Source organism: Mustela putorius, unplaced genomic scaffold (genome assembly GCF_011764305.1).
Source record: "Mustela putorius furo isolate JIRA1106 unplaced genomic scaffold, ASM1176430v1.1 tig00003836_pilon_pilon_pilon, whole genome shotgun sequence".
Lineage (NCBI taxonomy): Eukaryota > Metazoa > Chordata > Mammalia > Carnivora > Mustelidae > Mustela > Mustela putorius.
The window spans coordinates 15,065,751-15,088,164 of record NW_025421989.1 but is presented as its reverse complement, the minus strand read 5'-3'; the positions used below and the strand labels follow the sequence as shown (position 1 = coordinate 15,088,164).

Genomic DNA, 22,414 nt, shown 5'->3' with positions numbered 1-22,414 from the left:
AAAGTGGTTGTGTCACTGTCCACTTCCACCAGTGGCGTATGAAATGCCACTTGCTCCACATTTTTAACAACGAGTGGTAATGTCTTGTAACTTTTAGTTATTCTGGTGAGTTCATAGCACAGGTCTCCAAAGAATTTTGACTATTGTGTTTCACAGCTTTCAAAGATAGCAAAGAAGCAAAAGTCGGATGGATTAGTTACAGACAAGAACATTTTAACATTTTATGGGAATTATCTTCAAGTGGACAGTGATCTTCCCTGCCATCTTACAGGGAAATACTCAAAATGTTGTGAGTCAAATCACTTGAAACAACTACACGAGTGTAAGAGGTAGCTGATGTGGCGCGAGCATCTGTGAGAAAGACCTGTGCGTAACAGTGGACAGTAAGCTTGATCTGTGTCAACGGAATGATGAGACCACCTTCTACCTTTCCTCCCCACCCCCTCCCTCCATAAGACCTTATTTTGCCCTAAGAACGAGAGTGTCTACAGCTTGAGAGAGGTGAGGGGTCCCCCCTCCTTAGCACTGATGAGATCACCTCCAAGACACTGGTCGTAGGGCCAGACTTGAACAGTAAGGGGACACCTTTCAACAATTACCTGCTGGTGTAGTGACTTAAAAACAAGTCCTGGAGGAAACATTGAAGGAACACAGAGGAAAGACTCACAGGGCTTTAATAAAACTATGTACCTTTCTAACGGGCTGTTCCGTAGAAGAGGGATTAATTCTAAGCAGTCTGTGGATGGGACCCACATGAATGAAGTCTTAGTTGGTATAATGTAGCATCTCTCATTGAGTTGTCCTCAAGAATGAGCAACATTTTGAGGTAATGAGTTCTCCATCACTGGAGATATTCAAGCCTCAGTTGACCAAAAGGTGGTGGGGCTACTGTATACAGGGGATTCAAGTATCACGTGAGTATTTGAACTAGATGAGATAACCCTTAAAGTGCTATGTCAAATCATGGAGTAGGTTGATTTTTCCTTGAACTTGTAAAAACTTGGTGTATATTTAATCACAGTTTAATAGAATAAGACTAAGTGACAGGTAGGGAACATGCGCGATGATAATTAACATCCTTGTGACATTTGCTGTTCTAGGTTTTGCTCTTTGGTTAAGGAGATGATAAGCAACTCGGCAGGCAGTACAGTAGAGCTGGAGGGGGACACAGACGGGGACACCTTAGAGGTGAGTCAGGGAAGACCTGCAACACGGAAAATACTGCTTATTGTGTCTTTGATGCTTCAAGCAAATGTCCTATTTTGTGTGTGAAAATCCTTCATGTTTAAAAATGCTCTCAAGCACAGGAAACAAAGGGAGAGCTGCTGGAGGGTAGGTCTGGGGGGGGGGTTAGCTGGGGGATGGGCATTACGAGGGCCCTTGGTGGAATGAGCACTGGGTGTTCTGTGCAACTGGTAAACCACTGAACTCTGCCTGTGAGACTAATGATACACTGTATGGTAATTAATTGAATTTAAATTTTAAAAATGCTCTTTTGTGGCTGCAGCAAGGGGCACAGGAGGGGGAAGCGGGGGCGGGGCTCCCAGCGGGCCTGGGCCGGAGCAGGGTACGCAGGGAGGGCCGGGCTGCACCCCCACTCCTGGCTCTGCCGGCCTGCACAGCGCAGCGGCACGCTGACCGAGCTCAAGTTGGCGTGCCAGGGCCGCGTGGGCGAGAGGAAGCTGGAGCTTGTGCGGGGGGGCCCGGACCTCTGCTCTTGGCTCTGAGCTGGACCCAGCGCCCCCCACCCGCCCCCCCGGGCTGCTGCTGCGCTGGCTGCTCGCCTCCCTGCGGCACTGGGACCTGCTGCGGTGCCTGCACCATGCCTGGGCCCCGCCCGGGGGCGAGACCTGCGCACAGCATCTGGCCGAATATGTGACGATGTGGGGTCGGACTGGAGAAGACTGCCCCCCCCACCTGAAAACTGTGTGACGCCACGATTGATGCCATCCCGGGGAACCGGCCACGCTACCCGGGGGAGCCGGTGAGGGAGTCACTGAGACTAGAAGCGCACAGAGACGGAGATGGAGGCGGTGGCAGTGTGTCACCTGGTGAGGGCGCTCTGGGCATCCCCCCCAGCTGAACCACCTCCCCGAGGAAGATGAGGGGGTTGCACACCTGGAGACAGAGAACGCTGCCGTCAGTAGAGGTGGCCGCACCAGCAGCACTGACTCTGACGTCCTGGGACTCGGATGGGCCCTCCCTGGGGGCTCCTGGTGACCCAGCTGCTCTCCTCCAGGGGCCCGAGGACATCTGTACAGACTGAACTTGGGTTCCCCAACCAAGGCTGACCAAGTGTTTTCCCAGTGCCAGTGCTGTGAAGACCTATCAGTGAGCCAGGAGAAGGGACCCCAGTGTTCAGGGCATGGCTGGCTTCTCGGTGACAGCTGGCATTCATCGAGAACTTACCCTGTGCCCATTGGGGCTTTGGGTGCAAGACACATGCTCTTGTTTATTCCTCCTGCTCAGCCCTGAGGGGGGAGTCTGTTGTCCCATGAAACGCATCCCTGCGAGAGTTGGGATCCCTGTCCAGCAGGAGAAGGACCGTCCAAAGCAGCGGTTCGGTGCTGCAGATCTGCAGGTGCAGAGCTGGGTGGTCAGGGGTGAAGCGAGTCGAGAGCAGTGGCAGAGCTGGGCGGAGAACCGAGGTTGTCGGGCTCCAGGGCCCACGCTGTGCCCACTGACTCATGTTGTTGGTGCCACAGCTGGCCAGAGGCTTTGAGGCCGTTGGTGTAGACCTGTACACCGGGGCACGTGGCGTGGGGAAACCTGTGGGCTCACGGCCCTTGAGTGTGTTAAGAAGGTTTGTGAGCTTTGTGAGGACACCCTAAAGTGCTTAGGGGTGACTGAAACCCTGTCAGTGCTCTACGAATGTTAGTTCTTAGAAGTATTAGGACTTCTGTGATGCCACAGTTCGTTACTATCTCTTATCAAAATCCCCGTTCTTATAATAGATTTAGCAAGGGAGCTGGATCCTGTAATTTTAAAAAGCGGCTTTCCTGCTTCCAAGGTAATCTTATTAAAGCTTAGGCCTTGACCGTGGAAAGCACCATAATACAGAGAATTTCCCATTCCTCTTGAGGATTAATTCATTTCTCATAGTCTCGAAAGTCTGCTCGCGGTCAGTCTCGGGACTCCTCGCGGCTTCCCTTCGGCCGAACCGGAACAGGGTAGCTGGACTTCGCAGCAGCTCCAGGAGCCACTAACAAGGGGAGCGTTTGCCCTCAGCGGACCGGTCTGCTAGAGGCCACCTGTGACCAGCTGCACACCTGCTGGTCTCTGAGAGGCATCTGGGAGCCCAGTGGCCCTCCCTGGTTCAGGCCTTCCAGCTCTGACCTTGAGAGAGCTCCGCATGATGTCCTACCATGCCGCCTGGCCCATCGGTTGCAGAGGCCCTGGCCACCCTGTCCTGCTAAGCTGCAGGCCAGCCTCGGAGCCCCTGCACGCCTTCGGCAAGTCCATACTGACACCAGGCCCTGTGCTGGGAGCTGGGGCCGTAATAGGAAATGAGAGAGAAGTGGCCCTGCTCTGTGGACCCCACGCACCTGGCCTGGAGCCCGAGTGCTAACAAGCAGCTCACAAGCTCAGGGTGCTGCCGAGGTGCTGAGCCGGTCCCAAGCCCAAACCCGTGCGGCCTGGCCCTGTGCGTTTGCTCACCTGCCAGCGCCCCTGCGTCTTCAGGCCTCAGGGCAGAGCTAGTTCTGTGGCTGGTAGACGCGTCTGCACGGGCAGTAGGTGTCAGTGGCTCGGCTAACGGCTGGCTTTGGGAGGCAGGTCTTCTGAAAAATGTGTCCCTGTTTCTTGAACAGAGGCAGATTTCAGACAGAGGGCCTTCCATTTCTTCGTGGTTTATGACCTAAATTCCTGGAATGTGTAAATGCCGAACAGCCTCACATCCCCCCCGTATCCTCCGGAATGCTCCTGCCCCTGGAAGGAGCCCCCAGTCCTTCACACCACGTGTTCTGATAGAGGCTTCCAAGACCTGTGACTTCTGTGCCGGGAATCTTCCAAGGCTGGTGAGCGGACAGGCCTTGGAGTGAACTTGCACAAGAAGCTGTCCCCAGGAGATGGTGGCTCAGAGCCGGCCGGAAGCTCCCTTCTGCTCAGTTCACATGTCAGCGGCCGGGAGGCTTCTGCCCTGACCAGCGCCACGCCAGGCACTGAGGCCTGACAACAGGACAGGCACCGTGCCCTCAGGAAGCACACGGTTTCCCCTACTTGGTGAAACAGAAGGAAAAGAGTAGCAAACGCAAACATCCGTGTATAGCGAAAGCCCAAATACTTACAAGGGCACTGGAAACAAAGATCCACAGTTAAAAAAAAAAAAAAAAAAAAAAGATAAACTACTCTTCCATGAGTAAGCTAGCCGTCACTCTGCGTGACTTGCAGAGATGAAGTCAAATAGGTCTGTACAGAAGAACCTGCCTCCTTCGGTATCTTCTCAGCCAAGATGTTTCAGAAAAATCTGGCAAGGACTGAAGTAAAATTTTCTTGTGTGTACAACATATAGAAGTTTTTTTTTTTTTCTCCACTAATTCAGAATGTGTGCCTACAAGAGAAATAGTCGGCCAGCCCATGGTACCCATTCGTCTGTGGATGGACACATGGGCTGCTTCCGTATCTTGGCTGTTGTCAGGAAGGGTACAGTAAGCAGACGGGAGCATGTATCTCTTTGAATTGATGTTTTCATTTTCTTTGGGTAAATACCCAACATGGGAATTGCCGAATAGTACGGTAGCTCTATTTTTAACTTACTGAGGACCGTCTATGCGGTTTTCCAGATTGGCTGTGCCAGTGCGCGTTCCCACCAACAGCAAGCAACAGTTTCTTTTTCTCCACAGCCTCACAAACACTGATTTTTGACCTTTTTGGTAATAGCCAGTCTGACAGGTGTGAGGATCCCAAGATCTTGTGGACACCACAGCCGCAGTCCACTCATTACGCGGTTACGCCTATGTGTCTGCACAGCTGTTCAGAGTTGCCACTAATTCAGGTCCTCCCGCTGATGACAATTTAATGAGATTTTTACTATGAAGTTAGTTGGGAATTCATTCTTTGAGGTTTCTTTCAGAAAATATCAAAAAGATCCATTTTAATCATTGACTCGGGTACTTGAATTCTTACTTTAGAATCAGAGTTTGTTGTGGAAGTGAACGGACTGATACTCTCTGAAGGTAACAGATGGGTGGGGGCGAGAAAGGTTTGCGATCGAAGCCTTTTATGGCACAGGCTGATGTCCGGTTCAATCAGATGTGATGGCAACCTGTTAGTGATCTTAACCGTCATGCGCATCCTTGGAAGTACGTTGGAAGGGACCGACACATGTTTTCTGCTCTTCTGTAAGTAGGCACAGTGGAGTGTAGAAAACAACAGAAGGCAGGATGGCTCAGCCTAGAGTTAAATGTGTTGTCTTCCTCAAGAGGAACCAACTGGAATGCAGCTGTACAGCAACTTTTGATAATGAGATTGGGGGAACAGAATAGCGCGGGTGATCACAGGTAGAATGTGTGCATCGTGTCTGACACTAGATCTGTCCATCTAGAAGGGGGGAAGCCCTGCCTATGTGGTTTGTATTAAGAGCATTTTCTTGCTCTTCGGTTCTTGTCTGGGTACAGAAAGAGATTGGTTTCCTGAGAAGCTAATGAAGGATCATGTGGGGAGGGCACTTCTCTGGGGTACTGGACATGGCATAGAAGCCTTTGTAAATTGCAACATGAAAGGGGGAAAGAATCTCCAAAAGCTGAGGCTACTGAGTTCCCTATGAGCTGTACTTTTAAAATTTTTTGGATTCCATTTCCTAGAGTCATGATGTGATGTGAATATATGAATAACGGAGAATTCTACCCTTTGAAAGTAGTTACTTGGTGAAAGTTACATAACCTAAGGAATGTGACCTACCTGGTACACAAATAATGTTATTTATAAATTTTTAAATGGCAGGACAATGTTTCGGTTCTGATGGGGCTCCACCACAAGTTGTGTGGTTTTTGATCCTGTTGCTTTGTCTTCTTCAGTATGAGTATGACCACGATGTGAACGGCGATAGGGTCGTGCTGGGGAAAGGCACGTATGGGATCGTGTTTGCTGGAAGAGACCTGAGCAACCAGGTGCGCATAGCCATCAAGGAAATCCCGGAGAGAGACAGCAGGCAAGTCAGCGCGGGCCTTCCTCGTTCTCAGGTGCCACCTCCACACCCAACCCCCGGTGCCCAGCACTGACGGCACAGCGGACTTAAAAATGAAGGCGTTGGGCCTTCAAAAAATGGTAGAACAGTGATTTGCTTTTTTTCTTTGCATGTTATAAGTAGGTGGAGAAAACGGAACAACTTTAGTTAGGAGGCATGTGGATTGCTGAGAGTCATATTTTAAAAGAAAACTATGGTTTTATTTCCACTCATCAACTAGGTCTAAAGTTGTACATTTTTACATAGATGGACGTTGGCAAATTTTTTTTAAATGCGACTCAGGGCTTTAATTCATAATGTAACAATTTTAAAGGGCATTGACTTATTCAGATGTATCATTACAGAAAATCAAATGTGCCGGATAGAAAATCAGCTTTTTGCGAAATAGACTTCTTCTTTTTTATACCCTGCCCTTTAACCTCACCCTCATCCATTTAGGGCTTTTTTTTTTTAAACCACCACTGTTACTTACTCAATATTTTTTCGAGTCTAATAGATATTTATTCCTTTTTAAAATTCACACCCCCCCCATTCTAGACAAGAATGTGGCAGTGTTGACTGCCGAGTATTTTTGTAGAGAAGCTATGTACAGAGTAATGGCCACCACAGAAGAAAGAATAGCTCTGTCCTCCGCAGGCGTGTTCAGATGACGTCTGCGTGTTGCCGTCAGTGCTGACACTGATGGACCCGTACAAAGAGCATCCCATCCTGGTGGTCAGCGAATTGTTAGGGATGAGTTACAAGTGCTTTCTAGCAGCTGTAAGACCCTTCATCTTTCATCTATTCGTTCATTCGCTCATTCAATTTGTCTGTCTTTTCATTTATGATATTTGAGCTCAAAGGCCAGGTCTGAAATGAACTTCTCTAGCTTCTTCTAAGGGTGGGAAAGATTAAATGACTTCTTCAAGGACATGAGGAAACAAGACTGGGATCCAGTCTCTTGAGTTCTTTGTCCAGTATTATGTGTCTTATGCTCATGCCAGATAAGGTGGTGCAGTTGTGTTTTAGGGGGAAATTGCTGGCATGGACCGCCTCCTTTGACTGGTTGCAATAGTTAAGCTTTTCATTGCCCGTAGATTTTCCAGGAATTGTAGAGCCAGAGGGGACCTTAGAGACTGTTTTTGTCCCGTTCCCTAAATGTATAGCTGACCCTATGATGTTGGGCACCTCTTGGCCAGATTCTGGGCTGGCCCTGGGGGCCGACAGGTGCCGAGGATGCTGTCCCGGAGGCAGGGTGCTCCTGGCTTGATAGGGAATGCGGATACCTTGCCTGGGGGTCAAAGTGATCAGTACCGCAACGGGAGGGGGTGCAGGTATACAGAATGCTTGCGGAAGAGAGAAGAGGAATCACTTCTCCTGAGTGAGTTGTGATTAAGTTTGAGGAAATAAATCCTCTTTGAGCAGATCTTTGAGTGATGAGTCGCAGTTCATCTGGCAGAAAAGGGGAGGCCAGTGCATTCTATGCTGAGGAAAAAACCGGAGCTGTTAAAGCACAAAGTGTATTCAGAGAACAACAAATTATCTGCTGTGACTTGAAGGTAGGGTGGGGATGGGGTGCTCTTAAGATGAGGCAAAATTTTCAAAAGATGTAGTCTGGTTTGAGTTTGAAAGTCTTCCTGTGCCATGTTAAGCATAATGGTCTTGATGTGGACTTGACAAAGAGAAGTGATCTGATAAGGTGTGTTTCACGAAGAGGAAATATGGCCACCGAAGGAGAATGGGCTAAAGAAACCAGACACTGGCTCGGAGGTCCATTAGGTAGCTCTTGGCTATAGTGTAGACTGCATCTCTGGAATGAGGCCCGAAGGCAGCTGAACATAGAACCTTCTGGAACATCTCTCTTCATGAGAGGCAGAGGAAGAGGGCCTGCTCAGAGAGGCAAAGGATAGTAGGAGCATTGAGACCTTCACATGAGCAGTCATTTACAGAGTAGCCCCTGCACACCGGGCATGCCAGAAGGTGCCTGAGACCCTAAACACACCTTGGCCTTACGCAGCCCTGTGTGGCCCGTGTTACTGTCCCCTGTTCTACAGATGGGAAGCTGCCTACTCTCATGGGAGCCAAGAGAAAGACCGTTTCCAGAAGGAAGGGCTGGCCAGCCGTAGGGCCAGCCCTGGTGCAGTGCCCTGCAGACCTCAGGCCCCAAGGATCTGGCAGGTGACCCTGGCTTTGCTTTCCTTACTAGGTACTCACAGCCTCTGCACGAGGAGATAGCCCTGCACAAGTACCTCAAACACCGCAATATTGTTCAGTACCTGGGCTCCGTTTCGGAGGACGGCTACATTAAGATATTTATGGAGCAGGTGCCTGGGGGTGAGTAGTCCCTAGTATTGCGGTCTCATACACGGGAAAGCACTGATGAAACTGTAATGGGAACGTCATCCTCCTCCTTGCCATTTAAAAAGGGACAGACCTTTTAGAGGCGGGAGAGCATGTGTTTCTCAGAGGAGCTGGATACCAACTTTTCAGTGTCACGCACATAGGCTCTTTGTTGTTTAATTCAGTCATCAGATATTCATTGAGGATCTACTGAGTGCCAGCCGCTGGGCTGAGCGCTGGACACAGAGGAATAAAGCATAGTCTCCAGCCTTGAAGCCCTCACAGTCTAGGCATTGAAAGATAATTTGGAGACGAGGGGATAGCGGTTTTAAAAATGACACTGCATGGGGCGCCTGGGTGGCTCAGTGAGATAAAGCCTCTGCTTTTGGCTCAGGTCATGATCCCAGGGTCCTGGGATCGAGCCCCACATCGGGCTCTCTGCTCAGGAGGGAACCTGCTTCCCCCTCTCTCTCTGCCTGCCTCTCTGCCTGCTTGTCATCTCTGTCTGTCAAATAAATAAATAAAATCTTTAAAAAAAAAAATCTTAAAAAATAAATAAATAAAAATGACACTGCAAAATAACATGTTTACTGTGACATCCTACCCCAGTGCCTTAGCCACAAAATCCCCCCATTGTGGGCAGTATCGTGGCGGGGATCACGGGGAAGGATTCCTCTGATCTACAGCCAGAATGTCTAGCTTGAGTTGGTCCCTCCATCTGCAAGCTGTGGGAGCTCAGGCAAATTCTTTACCTCTGTGCCCCCTCAGTTTTCTGACTGAATAGATGAATTATAAAATTGGAGTAATAATATTTACTCTAATGCTTGGCTCTGCAATAATTATTGGAGCAATGAAGACCCTAGCTCAGTGGGTTGTTGGATGGATCAAATGAGATAGCATATGTGAAGCTTTTAAAACGGTGCCTGGCAGAGAGCAAGAGCTCAAGAAATGTTCATTTAAAAAATAATAATAATGATGATGATCTGAGTACAAACACCAAACCTTCAGTTAGAAATCTGTATTCAGGGGTGCCTGGGTGGCTCAGTGGGTTAAGGCTGCCTTCGGCTCAGGTCATGATCCCAGGGTCCTGGGATCGAGCCCTGCATCGGGCTCTCTGCTCAGTGGGGAGCCTGCTTCCCCCTCTTTCTGCCTCTCTGTCTACTTATGATCGCTCTCTGTCAAATAAATAAAATCTTTTTAAAAAATATCTGTATTGAGGGGCATCTGGGTGGCGCAGTCGGTTAAGCATCCAACTCTTGGTTTCGGCTCGGGTCATGAGATCGAGCCCTATGTCAGGCTCCGCACTCAGCGTGGAGTCTGCTTGGGGTTTTTCTCTCCCCCTCTCCATCTGCCCTTCCAGCTCATGCTCCCTCGTGTGCACGCACAGGCTTACTCTCTCTCTCTAAAACAAATTAATATTTTATAAAGAAGAAATCTATATTCATTCATTCCTTTATAACCAACAGTTATTAAGAGCCTACTGTTCTATCAAGAGCCTAACTGTATATTGTGAGCCAGGCAGTGGGCTAAATTTTGAAGGTTATATTAAGGATAAAATACAATTTCTTCTCTCAAGCTGCTCCTAGTCTAGCAAATATGTCGGTCGCTGTTCACATTGATCGATTTTTCCAAGGGTGAGGTTTAAGGACAACAGAACTAAACATGTGCACATCCTCTTTTACAGATGGGGAAACTGAGACATAGCAGCATTCTTTCTGCACTGTGTAAGGTGTCAGGCTGAAGTTGGCTGATGTCCAGGGGCTTGCACAGTGACCCCTGAAACACATGGTCAGAATACTGTGAAGGTTGCTTTTCTTTGAGCCCAAAGATTCATTGTCCTATAAAATAAGGGCAGGGGATGGGACACCTGGGTGGCTCAGTTGGTTGGACGACTGCCTTCGGCTCAGGTCATGATCCTGGAGTCCCGGGATCGAGTCCCGCATCGGGCTCCCAGCCCTATGGGGAGTCTGCTTCTCCCTCTGATCTTCTTCTCGCTCATGCTCTCTCTCATTCTCTCTTGAATAAATAAATAAAATCTTAAAAAAAAAATAAGGGTAGGGGTGTTAAGGCAGTCCTGCCCCTGTGGCCCGGCACAGGGGGCTTCTCTCATTGAAGATGAACAGACCCAGCCTCCTCGGATCCTAGTCTCTGTCTCCCTAAATGGCCCCTCATTCTGGTCCTGTCCACCTCTGAGTTGAAGACCAGGTATAAAATGGGCTTTAACCCAAGCTGAGTGGCCAGGACATTTGTGCCATCTCTGCAGCAGGGGCCTGGCCTCCCCAGGCCAGAGCACCTCACTGTGCACTCTCCTCCCGACTTTGTGCAGCGTGATGGACTGTATAAAGCCAAAGGGAGCCCCGCTGCATTTCAGAGGTCCCAAGGGGCTCCCATTCCCCCTTCTGCTGCCGCTCCTCCTCCAGCCGCATGGCATGCACGACTGGGAGCCGGCAACAGAGGGAGGAAAGAAGAGCCGGTAGCCGCCGTGCAGCAATATTGGCTTGCTGGACGATGTGGACTAAGAAACCGCACCTTGCTTGGTTTCTGTGGAATCTTCAACACCCTGCTGAGTTTTCTGCTGTGTCTGCTTCCAGGGAGCCTTTCTGCTCTTTTGCGATCAAAATGGGGACCAGTGAAGGAGCCCACCATCAAGTTCTACACCAGACAGATCCTGGAAGGCCTGAAGTATCTCCACGAAAACCAGATCGTGCACAGAGACATAAAGGTACTTGCTTGTTGGCACCAATGAACCTCGTTGGTGCCCCCGGGACCCGCCAGCGGTCAGCTGGCCTGTCTGCAGACGGCTCAGCTCAGAGAAGGGAAGGGGCTGAGCTCGGCCGTCCCCAGAGTGCCAAGCCTAGACTTGCTAGAGACTTGACACCGTTTCTTAAGGTCCAAGGTGTTTGATGTTCCTCCTTTTCTACAGGGTGATAACGTTCTGGTGAACACCTACAGCGGAGTGGTGAAGATCTCTGATTTCGGCACCTCCAAACGGCTTGCAGGAGTGAACCCGTGCACCGGGACTTTCGCTGGTAAGTGGGCCGGGGCTGGGGCGCGGGCAGCCGCGCTGGAGTCACGGTTCCCGAGCACAGTGTGGCTGGTAACGGAAGCCGACCATGTGTTGTCCCCAACTTCGGGGATTGGAACCTTATAATGGCACACTGAGCCAGCGACCTGCGGCCACGAGAGTGCCTCGCTGTCGTTGTCTTCAAAGGTTGGGTAGGTGGGGTGGTCTCCTTGAGGTTTTCTGAGGGTTTCTAACCAGTCAGTGAAATAGCATCATCTTTTTTAAGTTCATGTTGTGAGTAATTCAGCATCATAGTGGAGCTCAGACAACTCGTGAGAGCGCTTTACTGGTCTGTCATAAAAACTGCCTGTTAGGGCGCCTGGGTCACTCAGTGAGTTAAAGCCTCTGCCTTCGGCACGTATCATGATCTCTGGGTCCTGGGATCGAGTCCCGCATTGGGCTCTCTGCTCAGCAGGGAGCCTGCTTCCTCCTCTCTCTCTCTGCTTGCCTCTCTCTGCCTACCTGTGATCTCTCTCTGTCAAATAAATAAAATCTTAAAAAAAAAACCCTGCCTGTTACCCTACTTCTGGTGCCTCGTGCTTGGATATGGTTACCTTTCCAAGGGAAGCTGATTGTTCGGGGGGGGGGGGCAATTGGATTTTCTTCTCTGTGTGTCCGTGACGGGCCCACGGAAGCGGCGAGAGGGACAGGACTCCGAGCGGTCCGAAATGACCAGCTAGCTTTCCGTTTACAAGACCAGAGCATCAAGTGGGGTTCGAAAAGCTACCCGTGGCTTTTTTTAAAATTCCTGCTTCAAAGGAACTGGTCCCTGGAAGAAAGTACTGATTTTGAAAAAGGAAAGGTTTGTGGTCCCATAAGGTATGATAAAAGGATCACGAAGATCCTGCTTGAGGGAATTAAGAAACACTGCGTAGACTCTGCTGGTTCTGAAGGGAGCTTGGGAAGTAGCAGGGCCGTTCTCTGCCCTCGGGGCACTGAGCTCTGGAGCGGGCAGACTTGGCCTCGGCTTTGAAAAAACTTCTCCTCAACAAGGGGTTTGTTGTATGACAACCACTGGACGCCCACAGTGGAGACATATTCTGTATCTAAAGAGAACTATGATTTCTCAGGAATGACGTCTCTGTTGTAACAGGGGAAGAGGTATGCGCACCTCAGAGTGGGAAACTCACCCCAGGGATTCTGCCAGAACCTTACAGAGTGTGTTGAATTTTCATTTATTGCTTCTGATGTAAAGATGCACGTATCAACGTGTGTGAGTACGTATGTATGTATGACTGCCGTGTTTTTTCATTACCCTAACTGAAAATGACTTCTTTCTTTCTCTTTAGAAGCCAGCAGTTAGCTTGGCAGTATGTAGCAAGAGGGTCTCTGATATGACAAGGAGTTATTTTAAAACATGAAACCCCTGACAATTTACCTTGTAATTAGCATCTCCAAGGAGAAGAAAAAATCCACAAAGAAAATGCATGTATAATCCATTATCGCATATGCTATTTTCCCAAGTAATTGACTTGAGGAGGCCTGTATTCTGCATTGCAAAATAATGCAGGGGTGTTTGGGGGATAATAAAGAAGGGGTCTCATTTTGGGTAGGAAATTCCCCTGCATATCATTACTCTTTGCAACACAGAGCGGTTCTGTCCAGAAGTCTCAGCTGGTTCCTGCAGAGCCCCACTTAGATGCCTGGGGACATGGCGGGGCTTTTCCGTGCAAATGTCCGGAGGCTGGCAGAGCCTGGAAGGGGAGCCAGAGGCTCGGGCAACTTGTGGCCCTGAAGCCTCCCTTCCTGTATTCCTCTGAAGGGTTTTCATTCTAGGTATAAGCCACCTAGAATGGGAGGAAGGGCCTTATGGCTAGAGTCAGCCCCCTTTGCTTCTGGGTTTGTTTTTTTTTTTTTAACAGCTTTATTGGGGTATAAAATGTACCCGTTTGAAGTGCACAATCCACTGGTTTCTCATAAATTTTCCAAGTTGTATAGCCTTAGCCATGGTCCAATTTTTGAACATTTCCATCACTCCAAAAAGGTCCCTGTGCCACCTTGTAGTCAGCCCCCGTCCCCACCCCAGCCCCAGGTGACCACGGATGTCCTCTCTGTAGAGATTCGCCACTCTGGAGAGTTCATACAGATGGAAGAGTGCACAGTCCTATCTGTCCAGCTGCTGTCACTTTGCACAACCTGTTCCAGGTCCATCCACGCTGGGCTGTGTGTCAGTACTTCGGACCTCTGAATGGTATTCCAGGGTGTGGATAGACCGTGTTTTGTCTATCCGTCTGTCATTCAGTGGTCATTGAGATTATTTCCGCTCTTTGACCATCGTGAACGGTTCTGCTGTGAACAGTCAAGGACAAACCTTTGTGCAGACCTGAGTTTCCGTCCCTCTCGGGTAGATGCCTAGGAGTGGCTCTTGGGACAAGAACTCTGTTCCAGTCTGTGGCTGTGAACATCCTTGGTTCAAATTCTGGCTCATCCACTCGCTTGCTAGCTGTGTGATTTGGGGCACATTCTATCACATCTCTGGGCCATACCTAGTTTCTTCATAAATAAAATAGAGGTGCTCCCAGTACTACCTCAGAGGGTTTTTATGAAGATCAAATAAGTTAATATTGGCAAAGTGCTTTGACCAGTACCTGACTCACAGCCAGTGCAATGGAAGTATTTGTTAATAAAATAAATACTAATTTATACTTAGAAGTCCCAGGTGATTAGGGCTGAGAGGAGCCTTTGAGAGAATCAGGTTTCTGTGGGTAACTAATATGTTCCACCTGTCAAACCTAGAGGCTGTAATCATAAAAGTCATCTCATCTTTTTTTTTTTTTCCAAAAGACTTTATTTATTTATTTGACAGAGAAAGAGAGACCAAAAGCACGGGGAGCAGCAGGCTATGGGAGAGGGAGAAGCAAAGTCCCTGCTCAGCAGGGTGACCGGTGCAGGGCTTGATCCCAGGACCTTGGGATCCTGACCTGAGCCGAAGGTAGATGCTTAACTGACTGAGCCCCCCAGGCGCCCCAAAAGCCCTTTCCTCTGTCTCCCACTGCCCTCTATATCCTGTCCAGGGCAGGAGTCCTTTCCTGAGTCTGCCAGCCATCCTGAGACAACGGAGAGAAAGTCTTAATGGCCCTTGGAGACGCAAACAGTCCGGATTGGATAACTGAAAGGGGCCCTGCTTGGTACACTGGTCCGCGCTCTGGTCCTGGTTCCAGGGGACAGCGCTCTTCCCCTGTCGCAGCGGGTCTAGCAGCAAGTCAGCTCGGAGTCTTACCTTTTCTCCCCCGACTCCCACCTCCTGCCCTGCTCCCCAGCTGGGAACACTTCCCTGCGGTGTCCCTCTGAATGTAGCTTCCATGTCCTGGGCAGAGACCTGTCCTTTGGCCGGCTGCCTGCTGCCCCCCCCCCACCGCCACTTTTACGCCTCATATTGTATTCACTCCTCCATTTTTTTTTTCTCCTGAGGGATTCAGGCCATGGGAGATGGCCCTTGAGAAGGATTCCTTTTAAAAAGACCCCAGGCGCACCTGGCTGGCTCAGTCGGTTGAGCGGCCAACTCTTGATTTCCGCTCAGGTCATGATCTCAGGGTCGTGAGATTGAGCCCTGCTTAGAGCTCTGCACTGGGCGTAGAGCCTGCTTAAGATAAATTTTCTCTCTTTCTATCTCTCTCAAAAAACCCCCCAGAAGCCTAGAACAGTATTTCTGCAGTGGGCCCCACGTCTGGTGTCCATGGCTCATGCGTCTTTCCCCGACTCTCAAGAGGGCGCGGTGATAGCCCCAGACCTCACGGGTGGATGCTCTGAGGGAAACAGTCCCACATGCAACTGGCCAGCAGGGGACACACACACACACAGCTCTGTGAGGGGACAAAGTGGTGTCTCCTCCTTCAGGCCCTTCCTTGGGCGGGGCAACCGGAGTGGCCCCTGGGGCCCCAGGATGCACCTTATTTCTCTTTTCTGTACTTCATTAATAGGAAACAGCTTTGAAACTTTGGGCTCGGGTTCGATATTTTCCAGCGCCTGTAGACGATGCTGATGCGCGACAGTCCTGAGCGAGTGCTGAGTTGCTGAGTTGCCACGGGGCACAGCCCTAACCCGACTCCTGTACTGAGAGGGTAGCTCCCCCCGGCACAGCGGTGTCTAAAGAAGTCGCTTTCAACACCCCCCACCTCCAGACTCGCCTCTCTCCATCTTCTTAACCCCTTGATCCAGGTGGAAGGCGCCTGGGCTGGGGGCCTGTGTGCGAGGTGTGTAACCAGTTGTGCCAGACCCTCTTGGAAGCATGGACCTGTCAATGGTCTCTCACCCCGTGCCATGGTGTCTGGCTTTTATCTCCGCACCTCGATCAAAACATCTAAATTATTGCCCTGCGCCATGCATTTTCTCCTGTTGCACAGTTGTCTAGGAGCCACCACTTGATTTCATGCCCCCAGGGGCCTGGGTCAGTGCCTGCTGCTCTCCTGTCACCATGTTTTGAACTCTGCACCCTTGCTCGGGTCATAGCTGGCTGGCCGATTGAGTGACCCGTGTGTGGGCACACCTTGGGGGGACATGCACTTTAGAAAGGATGTGATGCCCTTAAGAGAGCCAGACGAAAGGCAAGCAAGTTTCCTAGCATTAATGCATTAATCAGAGGCCTACCCGCCCTGTCCCACCACACCCCGCCACACCCCAGCTGGCATTTTTACTTGGTTTCTCGACAGAAGCCATTTTGGTGCAGCTGACGCACACTGCTTAGGGACAGTCTCTTGAAAGAGTTGTGTGGCTCTGTCTCTGTTGGACGTTTACTGTGAGTGGACGCTTTTTCTAGGAGTATGGTAGTCAGTGAAACGGAGCCCCCAGTTTTCTGTTACTGCTCTCCACCTTCCAGTTACACTGGAACGAGTCACATCAGGGCTTCGGAAATCCTTGCATCGAGTCTGCTTTTGTTTAGGCTGCATTTGTTTCCCTTGTGCTCCTGCTTTGATTCCTTGTATCTGTCAGCGATGTCATGGTGAATGGCTCCAGATGTGCAGAGAGAAGAGCTCAGTTCTCCCCTGCCTTCTCTGAGCCTCATTTGTCTCCTGTATAAAATGGGAATCACAGTAGATAGTGCCTCTGCGCAGCCTCACTAAGTTGTGAGAGTCACAGAGACTGCGAGAGGTGGTGATGTTCTGTAAGCTGTTGAGCACTAACAGGAAGTCAGGCCAGCAGTCTTCAAGATGGCCGCCAGTATCCTCCACCTCCTGCTGTTCACAGGCCTCTGTAATCCCCTCCCCTTGAACGAGGGCTGGACTTAGTGACTTACTTCTAATGAACAGATGAAAGCAGAGTGGCAATGTGTGACCTGGAGGCTAGGTCAGAAAAAAGGATGGCTTCCTTCTTGCTTGCTGTCTTTGGGTCACTTGCTGTTGGGGGAAGCCATGTCTTAAAGATCCCATGTGGTGAGAGACTAAAGCTTCTTTCCAAACCCCACCTGAGCTTGGAAGTGGATCCTCCAGCTCCATTCTGGGTTTCAGAGGACTGGGCTAGAGCCTCCTGAGAGACTCTGGGCCAGATCCACCCAACCCAGCTATTCCTGGATTCTGACCCTTAGACACTGAGATTCTAACTCTGGTTTTAAGCTCTTAACATTTTGGGGTAATTTATTACATAACAATAAATAACTAACATGGACGCCATTGCTAAGTCCCTACCTTTATAAAGGGTGATGTTCACTGTGTTTCCATACAAAGAAAATCTCGAAGTTTAGCATGAGGCCGACTTATCCTCCAGTTTTGAAATAATTGTGCCGAAGTGGACAGGTTTTTGACCAGTGTCAATAAACCATTGCAGTTTCGTTGAGTGATATTTTCCATGTTGTATAACTTTGTAAAAGTATATTCTCTTGCTCTTTTAAGAATTAACTTTCTGGGGCACCTGGATGGCTCTGGTGAAAGACTATGCAATTCTTGATCTTGGGGTCATGAGTTTGAGCCCCATGTTGGGTGTAGAGATGACTTAAAAATAAATTTTAGGGGCATCTGGGTGGCTCAGTGGGTTAAAGCCTCTGCCTTCGGCTCAGGTCATGATTCCAGGGTCCTGGGATCGAGTCCCAAATCAAGCTCTCTGCTCAGCAGGGAGCCTGCTTCCTCTCTCTCTGCCTGCCTCTCTGCCTGCTTGTGATCTCTGTCAAATAAATAAAATCTTTAAAAAAATAAAATAAATTTTACAAAATCAACTTTGAGTGATCATGTTAGTTGGCATCCAGGCCAGAAAATCAAAATCACCCCAGTTATTTTTACAGAGAGAATTTAGTAGAAAGAACTGTTAACTGGGCCTGGGTTATCTGCCAGGGCTTAAGGGGAGCACGAGGAAGGGTAGAATCGGAACCTTTCAGGAGGGGATTACTGGGTTGAAACAGGTAATGGTGGGCGTGGCAAGATGAAGCTAGTTCTGAAAGTATGAGAGGGCAGAAAAGCTAGAAACTGGACCCAAGCCCTGCAACTGGAGCCAACTGAGGCTCCAAAGGGAAGCTCCCACAGAGGAACAGCAGCTGATGTTGGGGAGCCGATAACTTCTCCTTCCTCCTTCCTTGTAGGTACGCCTGAGCAGCCTCCATGGTGTTCTCGGGCTCTCTAGCGCCCCCGGGTGGCAGAGTCTAACAGGAAGCTGTGGCAAAGCAGAAATGTTTGCAGAGTCCCCAGTGCAGCCTCCTAGAGCAGAGCTGAGAGATCATAGCTTAATAAACAGCACCGTGAGTCTTTCCTCCTTGAATGGCTTGTGAACTGGTCTGAGGGCACGTCCTCTGCCAAGGCCTCTCCCTTCACTATTCACAGCAGTACAAGCCTGGGAGGGGAGATTGTGTCACTGGAAGTTCCGTCCCCGGGGCTCTGGCATTTCCTAACAGTGCAGCAAGCGCTGTGAGCCTGTCTTGCCCAACCCTGCAGCCAGCCAAACTCTTCCCTACCAGGCTTTCGGCTTCAAAGACCAAAGCCATCACTTGTGTCCTACTGATCTGTTGAGCCCATGGACCCAACCCAATTTATATTGAACCTTAAGTGAGTCTAACTTTTTAAATTTTTTCTTTCTTTTCAGCGTAACAGTATTCATTGTTTATGCACCACACCCAGTGCTCCATGCAATCCGTGCCCTCTCCAATACCCACCACCTGGTTCCCCCAACCTCCCACCCCTCTTCCCTCCAAAACCCTCAGTTAGTTCCTCAGAGTCCATAGTCTCTCATGGTTCACCTCCCCTTCCAATTTCCCTCAACTCCCTTCTCCTCTCCATCTCCCCATGTCCTCCGTGTTATTTGTTATGCTCCACAAATAAGTGAGTCTGACTTTTTTAAAAATGAAATTAAAATTCTTCTCTTCAGTCTCACCAGCTATATTTGAAGGGTCCAACAGTTACCTGTGGCTGGTGACTACCACACTCAGCTGCACAGAACATTGTCATTATTGCAGAACTTTCTGTGGGAGGCACCTGGGTGGCTCAGTCCGCGAAGCGACCAATGGTCGGTGTTAGCTGAGGTTTTGATTATGATCTCAGTCTCAGGGTCATGAAATCGAGCCCCAGGTCAGGCTCCACACCAGTGTGGAGTGTGCCTGTCGCTCTCCCTCCGCGCACTTGTGCACTCACTTTTTCCCTAAAATAAATCAATAAATCAATCTTTAAAAAAAAAAAAAAAACATTCTGTGGGGCAGAGCTTTTCAAATGGTCACTGGAAGGAAAAATGCTAAAAGACAATGGATCTTCAAGAGGAAGATGTAGTAGGTAAAGTCCCCAATTTTTTTTTTTTTTAAACCAACAAGTCCTTTGTTTTCATTGATTAAGATTCTGGAAACCTGCTTTGGTTGCGTGATCTTGGGATAGGCACTTCTCTGGGTATCCATGTTCTCTGTCACGCCGTGGCCACCGTCCTCTATAGGTTCGCTGTTTGTGATAAACCACATCTAGTGTCTGTTGCTGCGGCTTTCCTCAGCCTTGGTTGCAAGAAAAGCCCACGAGTTCACTCCCCGAGCCCTGCTTGACCTCCTTGCCCCCATCTCTGCATTCCTTTCCCCTTCGAGGCCTGCGTCTGAGCCCCACCTTCCCTGTGGCCCCCTCTGGTGGCTTGTGACCCACAGGAGAAAGTCCCCAGCCAGAGCCTTCATCATACACTGCTTGCCATTCGGGCTGGCCCCAGGTCGCCACCTGCTGCATTTTCAGTTCTTAGCTCCCTGCCCTGTGTGAGACTACACTTGTGGTTCCCAGAACTCGCTCTGGACTTCACACCCTTGTGCCTCTGCCCGGGCTCTTCCCTTGGCCTGAGAGTCCTCTCATCCCTTTGTCTACTTCTTTGACCTTCACAGCAAGAGGCAAGTTCATGGGCAGCACCATCTGCCGCTTCCTGTGGATTTGCCTCCACGTTCACGGCGTGGCCATGCTTTACTCGCTCGCTCCTGCCCAGTGATGGCCCGTGGCGGAGGCATGAGAGCACATGGGAGTCCTCCAGCGGCAGCTTTTGGTCAGGAGCTCCCCAGCGGCCCAGCTGAACGGTCAGAGCTGCTCTTCTGAGACGACCTCCCCACTTGTTCGTCCCCCCTCCTTTCCCACATGCCACATCGGCACTGAGGTTGCCGCTCTTTGTCCTTTGTCCATATATGATGGACAAAGAGGTCCTTCGCTCTTTGTCCGTCGTAGACGTCTCCCCAGTAAATCTCTCCTGTCTGATCCTGCCTTGGCTTTTACCTCTCAGAGAACCGAGCTGATCCAGATAGAGCTTGTCCAGACCGGAAGCAGGCAGAGCGTTCTCGGCCCCCGCTGCTCCAGCGCCTGCTGGACTTGCCCACCATCGCCCTCTTGTCTCTCTCCTCCCCTGGGCGGCTCCTCGAGGTCGGGCACTGTGTTTCTCACCTTCTGTGTTTCCCCTCTCCTGGCGCACCCTACTGTGTGCTTGTTGGTTCGGGGCCCATTTATCCTTCGAGGAACCGAGCAATCTTCTGTTGACATGACTAGTAGCCAAGGAAGGCACGTGGCATGTCTCTGATCAGAGACCGGGCGCGACCGCATCATTGACGCCTGAGAGCATGCTTCATCCATGGTTAGTGGGAGGGTTAAAGTTCATCCACTTGGATTTGTGAACAGCGGGGTGCCCACGATCTTCGTTTTTTTCCCAATAGGCACTCTGCAGTACATGGCACCTGAGATTATCGATCAGGGGCCTCGCGGGTACGGTGCCCCAGCAGATATCTGGTCCCTGGGCTGCACCATCATCGAGATGGCCACCAGCAGGCCTCCGTTCCATGAGCTCGGCGAACCGCAGGCAGCAATGTTCAAAGTAAGACATGTTTGCTGATTGAGGATGCTGGTGTTGGGGAAATAACAAGCCAAAAGAAAATCTGCCACGAAGAACCCTCTCCACGAAGGTGGGAGAGAAAAGCAGTGCTGTCACTGAGTAAGCACTATATCAGGATGTGACAGCTAAGACAGAAGCATGTGTCCTCTTCAGCCCAGCAGTGCTGCCCTTTACACCCGTGTTTGCAAAGGGAATGAGGACTAGTCCTCCCATGCGCAGACTGGAGAGCGCCACGGGTCACACTAGTGTGTCCGGGGAGGAGGGGGGAAACCTGGCAATTGGGATAACCGTTTGCACTAGCTAATTGGCTTTACCCAAAGGAAAAATAAAGTTCTCTAATCTTTAAGACAGGAGAGGTAGTTTGGGGGCACCTGGGTGGCTCAGTCAGTTAAGCATCTGTCTTCGGCTCAGGTCATGATCCCAGGCTCCTGGGTTTGAGCCCCGCGTCGTCGGGCTCCCTGCTCTCTCCCCATCTCCCTCAACCCCTCCTCCTCTCGGGCAAATAGGTAAAATCTTTGGAAAAAAAGAAAAAGGAGGGAGTTTTGGAGCAAGTCTTTACTTTAGTTAGGCTCTTCCCTTCGCGCCGAAGCTGGAGATGGGGATGTGTTCCTGGATGTTGGCATTTCCAGGAGTTGGCCCCAGGTCCTTGAAAAAGACATACTTGGCAAGAGGTTTATTCAGCTTTTAGGAAGATTCACATGCCTCTCACAGAGACCAAGAACTTGAAATTACACGTTTTTTAAAGTAAGTGTTCTAAGGGGGGGGTCTCCCCTTATTTTCACCAGGGAGGATGCGGCCTCTTATTTTGAATGCGTGTTTGCCCTTAAACTGGGCAAGGCTCAAAGGCCACATGTGTTTGGAGGGCGGGTTTCTCGCTGGGTTTTGAAGAGGTGGGACTTTGGATAACAGATGGTGTGTACCTCGTCGTTCTGAAAGCCCTCCCAGAGCTGGCAGGCAGGGCACCCACAGTCTCAACAGGACCCTGAACTCCAGAGCTGGGGGACAGCGATGACCTTGCCCATCCTTCGCATTGGGCCGGGATGGGGCCAGCTGCGGTTGGGGAGGATCAAACCCGCGGAGGCGTGATGGAGAGTGGCCGGTGCTGAGGGAACCGGCAGGGCCCGACCGGGGTGCAGTGAGGACACCCGGCAGTCCAGGGAGGTCGGGGTGAGGTGAGGTGTCTTTGAGCCACCACCGCCAGGAGCTGGAAGAGGCGACGACTGAGCCACTGCAGGTTTCAGGGGGAGGGGGGCCCTGGCAGCAGCTCGAGTGAAGCCGGGAGAAAACCAATGTCTGTAGTCTGAGGGCACTGGGTTTGTGGCCCCCGGAGTGCCAGCAGAGCACCTCTGGAGGCAAGCCGCTCCTTTCTTCTCTGGGCTCCTGAGAATTTCTGTCTCTGGCCCCCTCGGGCCGTTCCCTTCCTGCCCCTCAGGGGAGGGGCGTCCCCTGTCCTGTGTCCTGCATCTCCCATCTGGCGGGTATATTCCATCCAGTGTTTTGTGTTCTCAAAATGTAACACTGGACCTAAAAGCTTGTATTTGATTGTGGCCAGAACAGTTAACGTGAGCTCTGCCCCCTTAATAAGCCTGAAAGCGCGCCCC

General features: G+C 50.5%; 1 protein-coding gene across 3 annotated transcripts in view; it reads left to right on the top strand.

Moving 5' to 3' along the window:
• The window catches only part of MAP3K15 (mitogen-activated protein kinase kinase kinase 15), a 114,692-nt gene that overhangs the window by 84,602 nt on the left and 7,676 nt on the right, over positions 1 to 22,414 (top strand). For all 3 annotated transcript variants that reach the window (XM_045089357.1, XM_013059635.2, XM_045089358.1), the window contains exons 14-19: positions 1,101 to 1,188; positions 6,015 to 6,148; positions 8,370 to 8,497; positions 11,095 to 11,225; positions 11,427 to 11,532; positions 20,638 to 20,795. In XM_045089357.1, the coding sequence (XP_044945292.1) occupies positions 1,101 to 1,188; positions 6,015 to 6,148; positions 8,370 to 8,497; positions 11,095 to 11,225; positions 11,427 to 11,532; positions 20,638 to 20,795 (745 nt within the window). The remainder of the gene's footprint in view (positions 1 to 1,100; positions 1,189 to 6,014; positions 6,149 to 8,369; positions 8,498 to 11,094; positions 11,226 to 11,426; positions 11,533 to 20,637; positions 20,796 to 22,414) is intronic.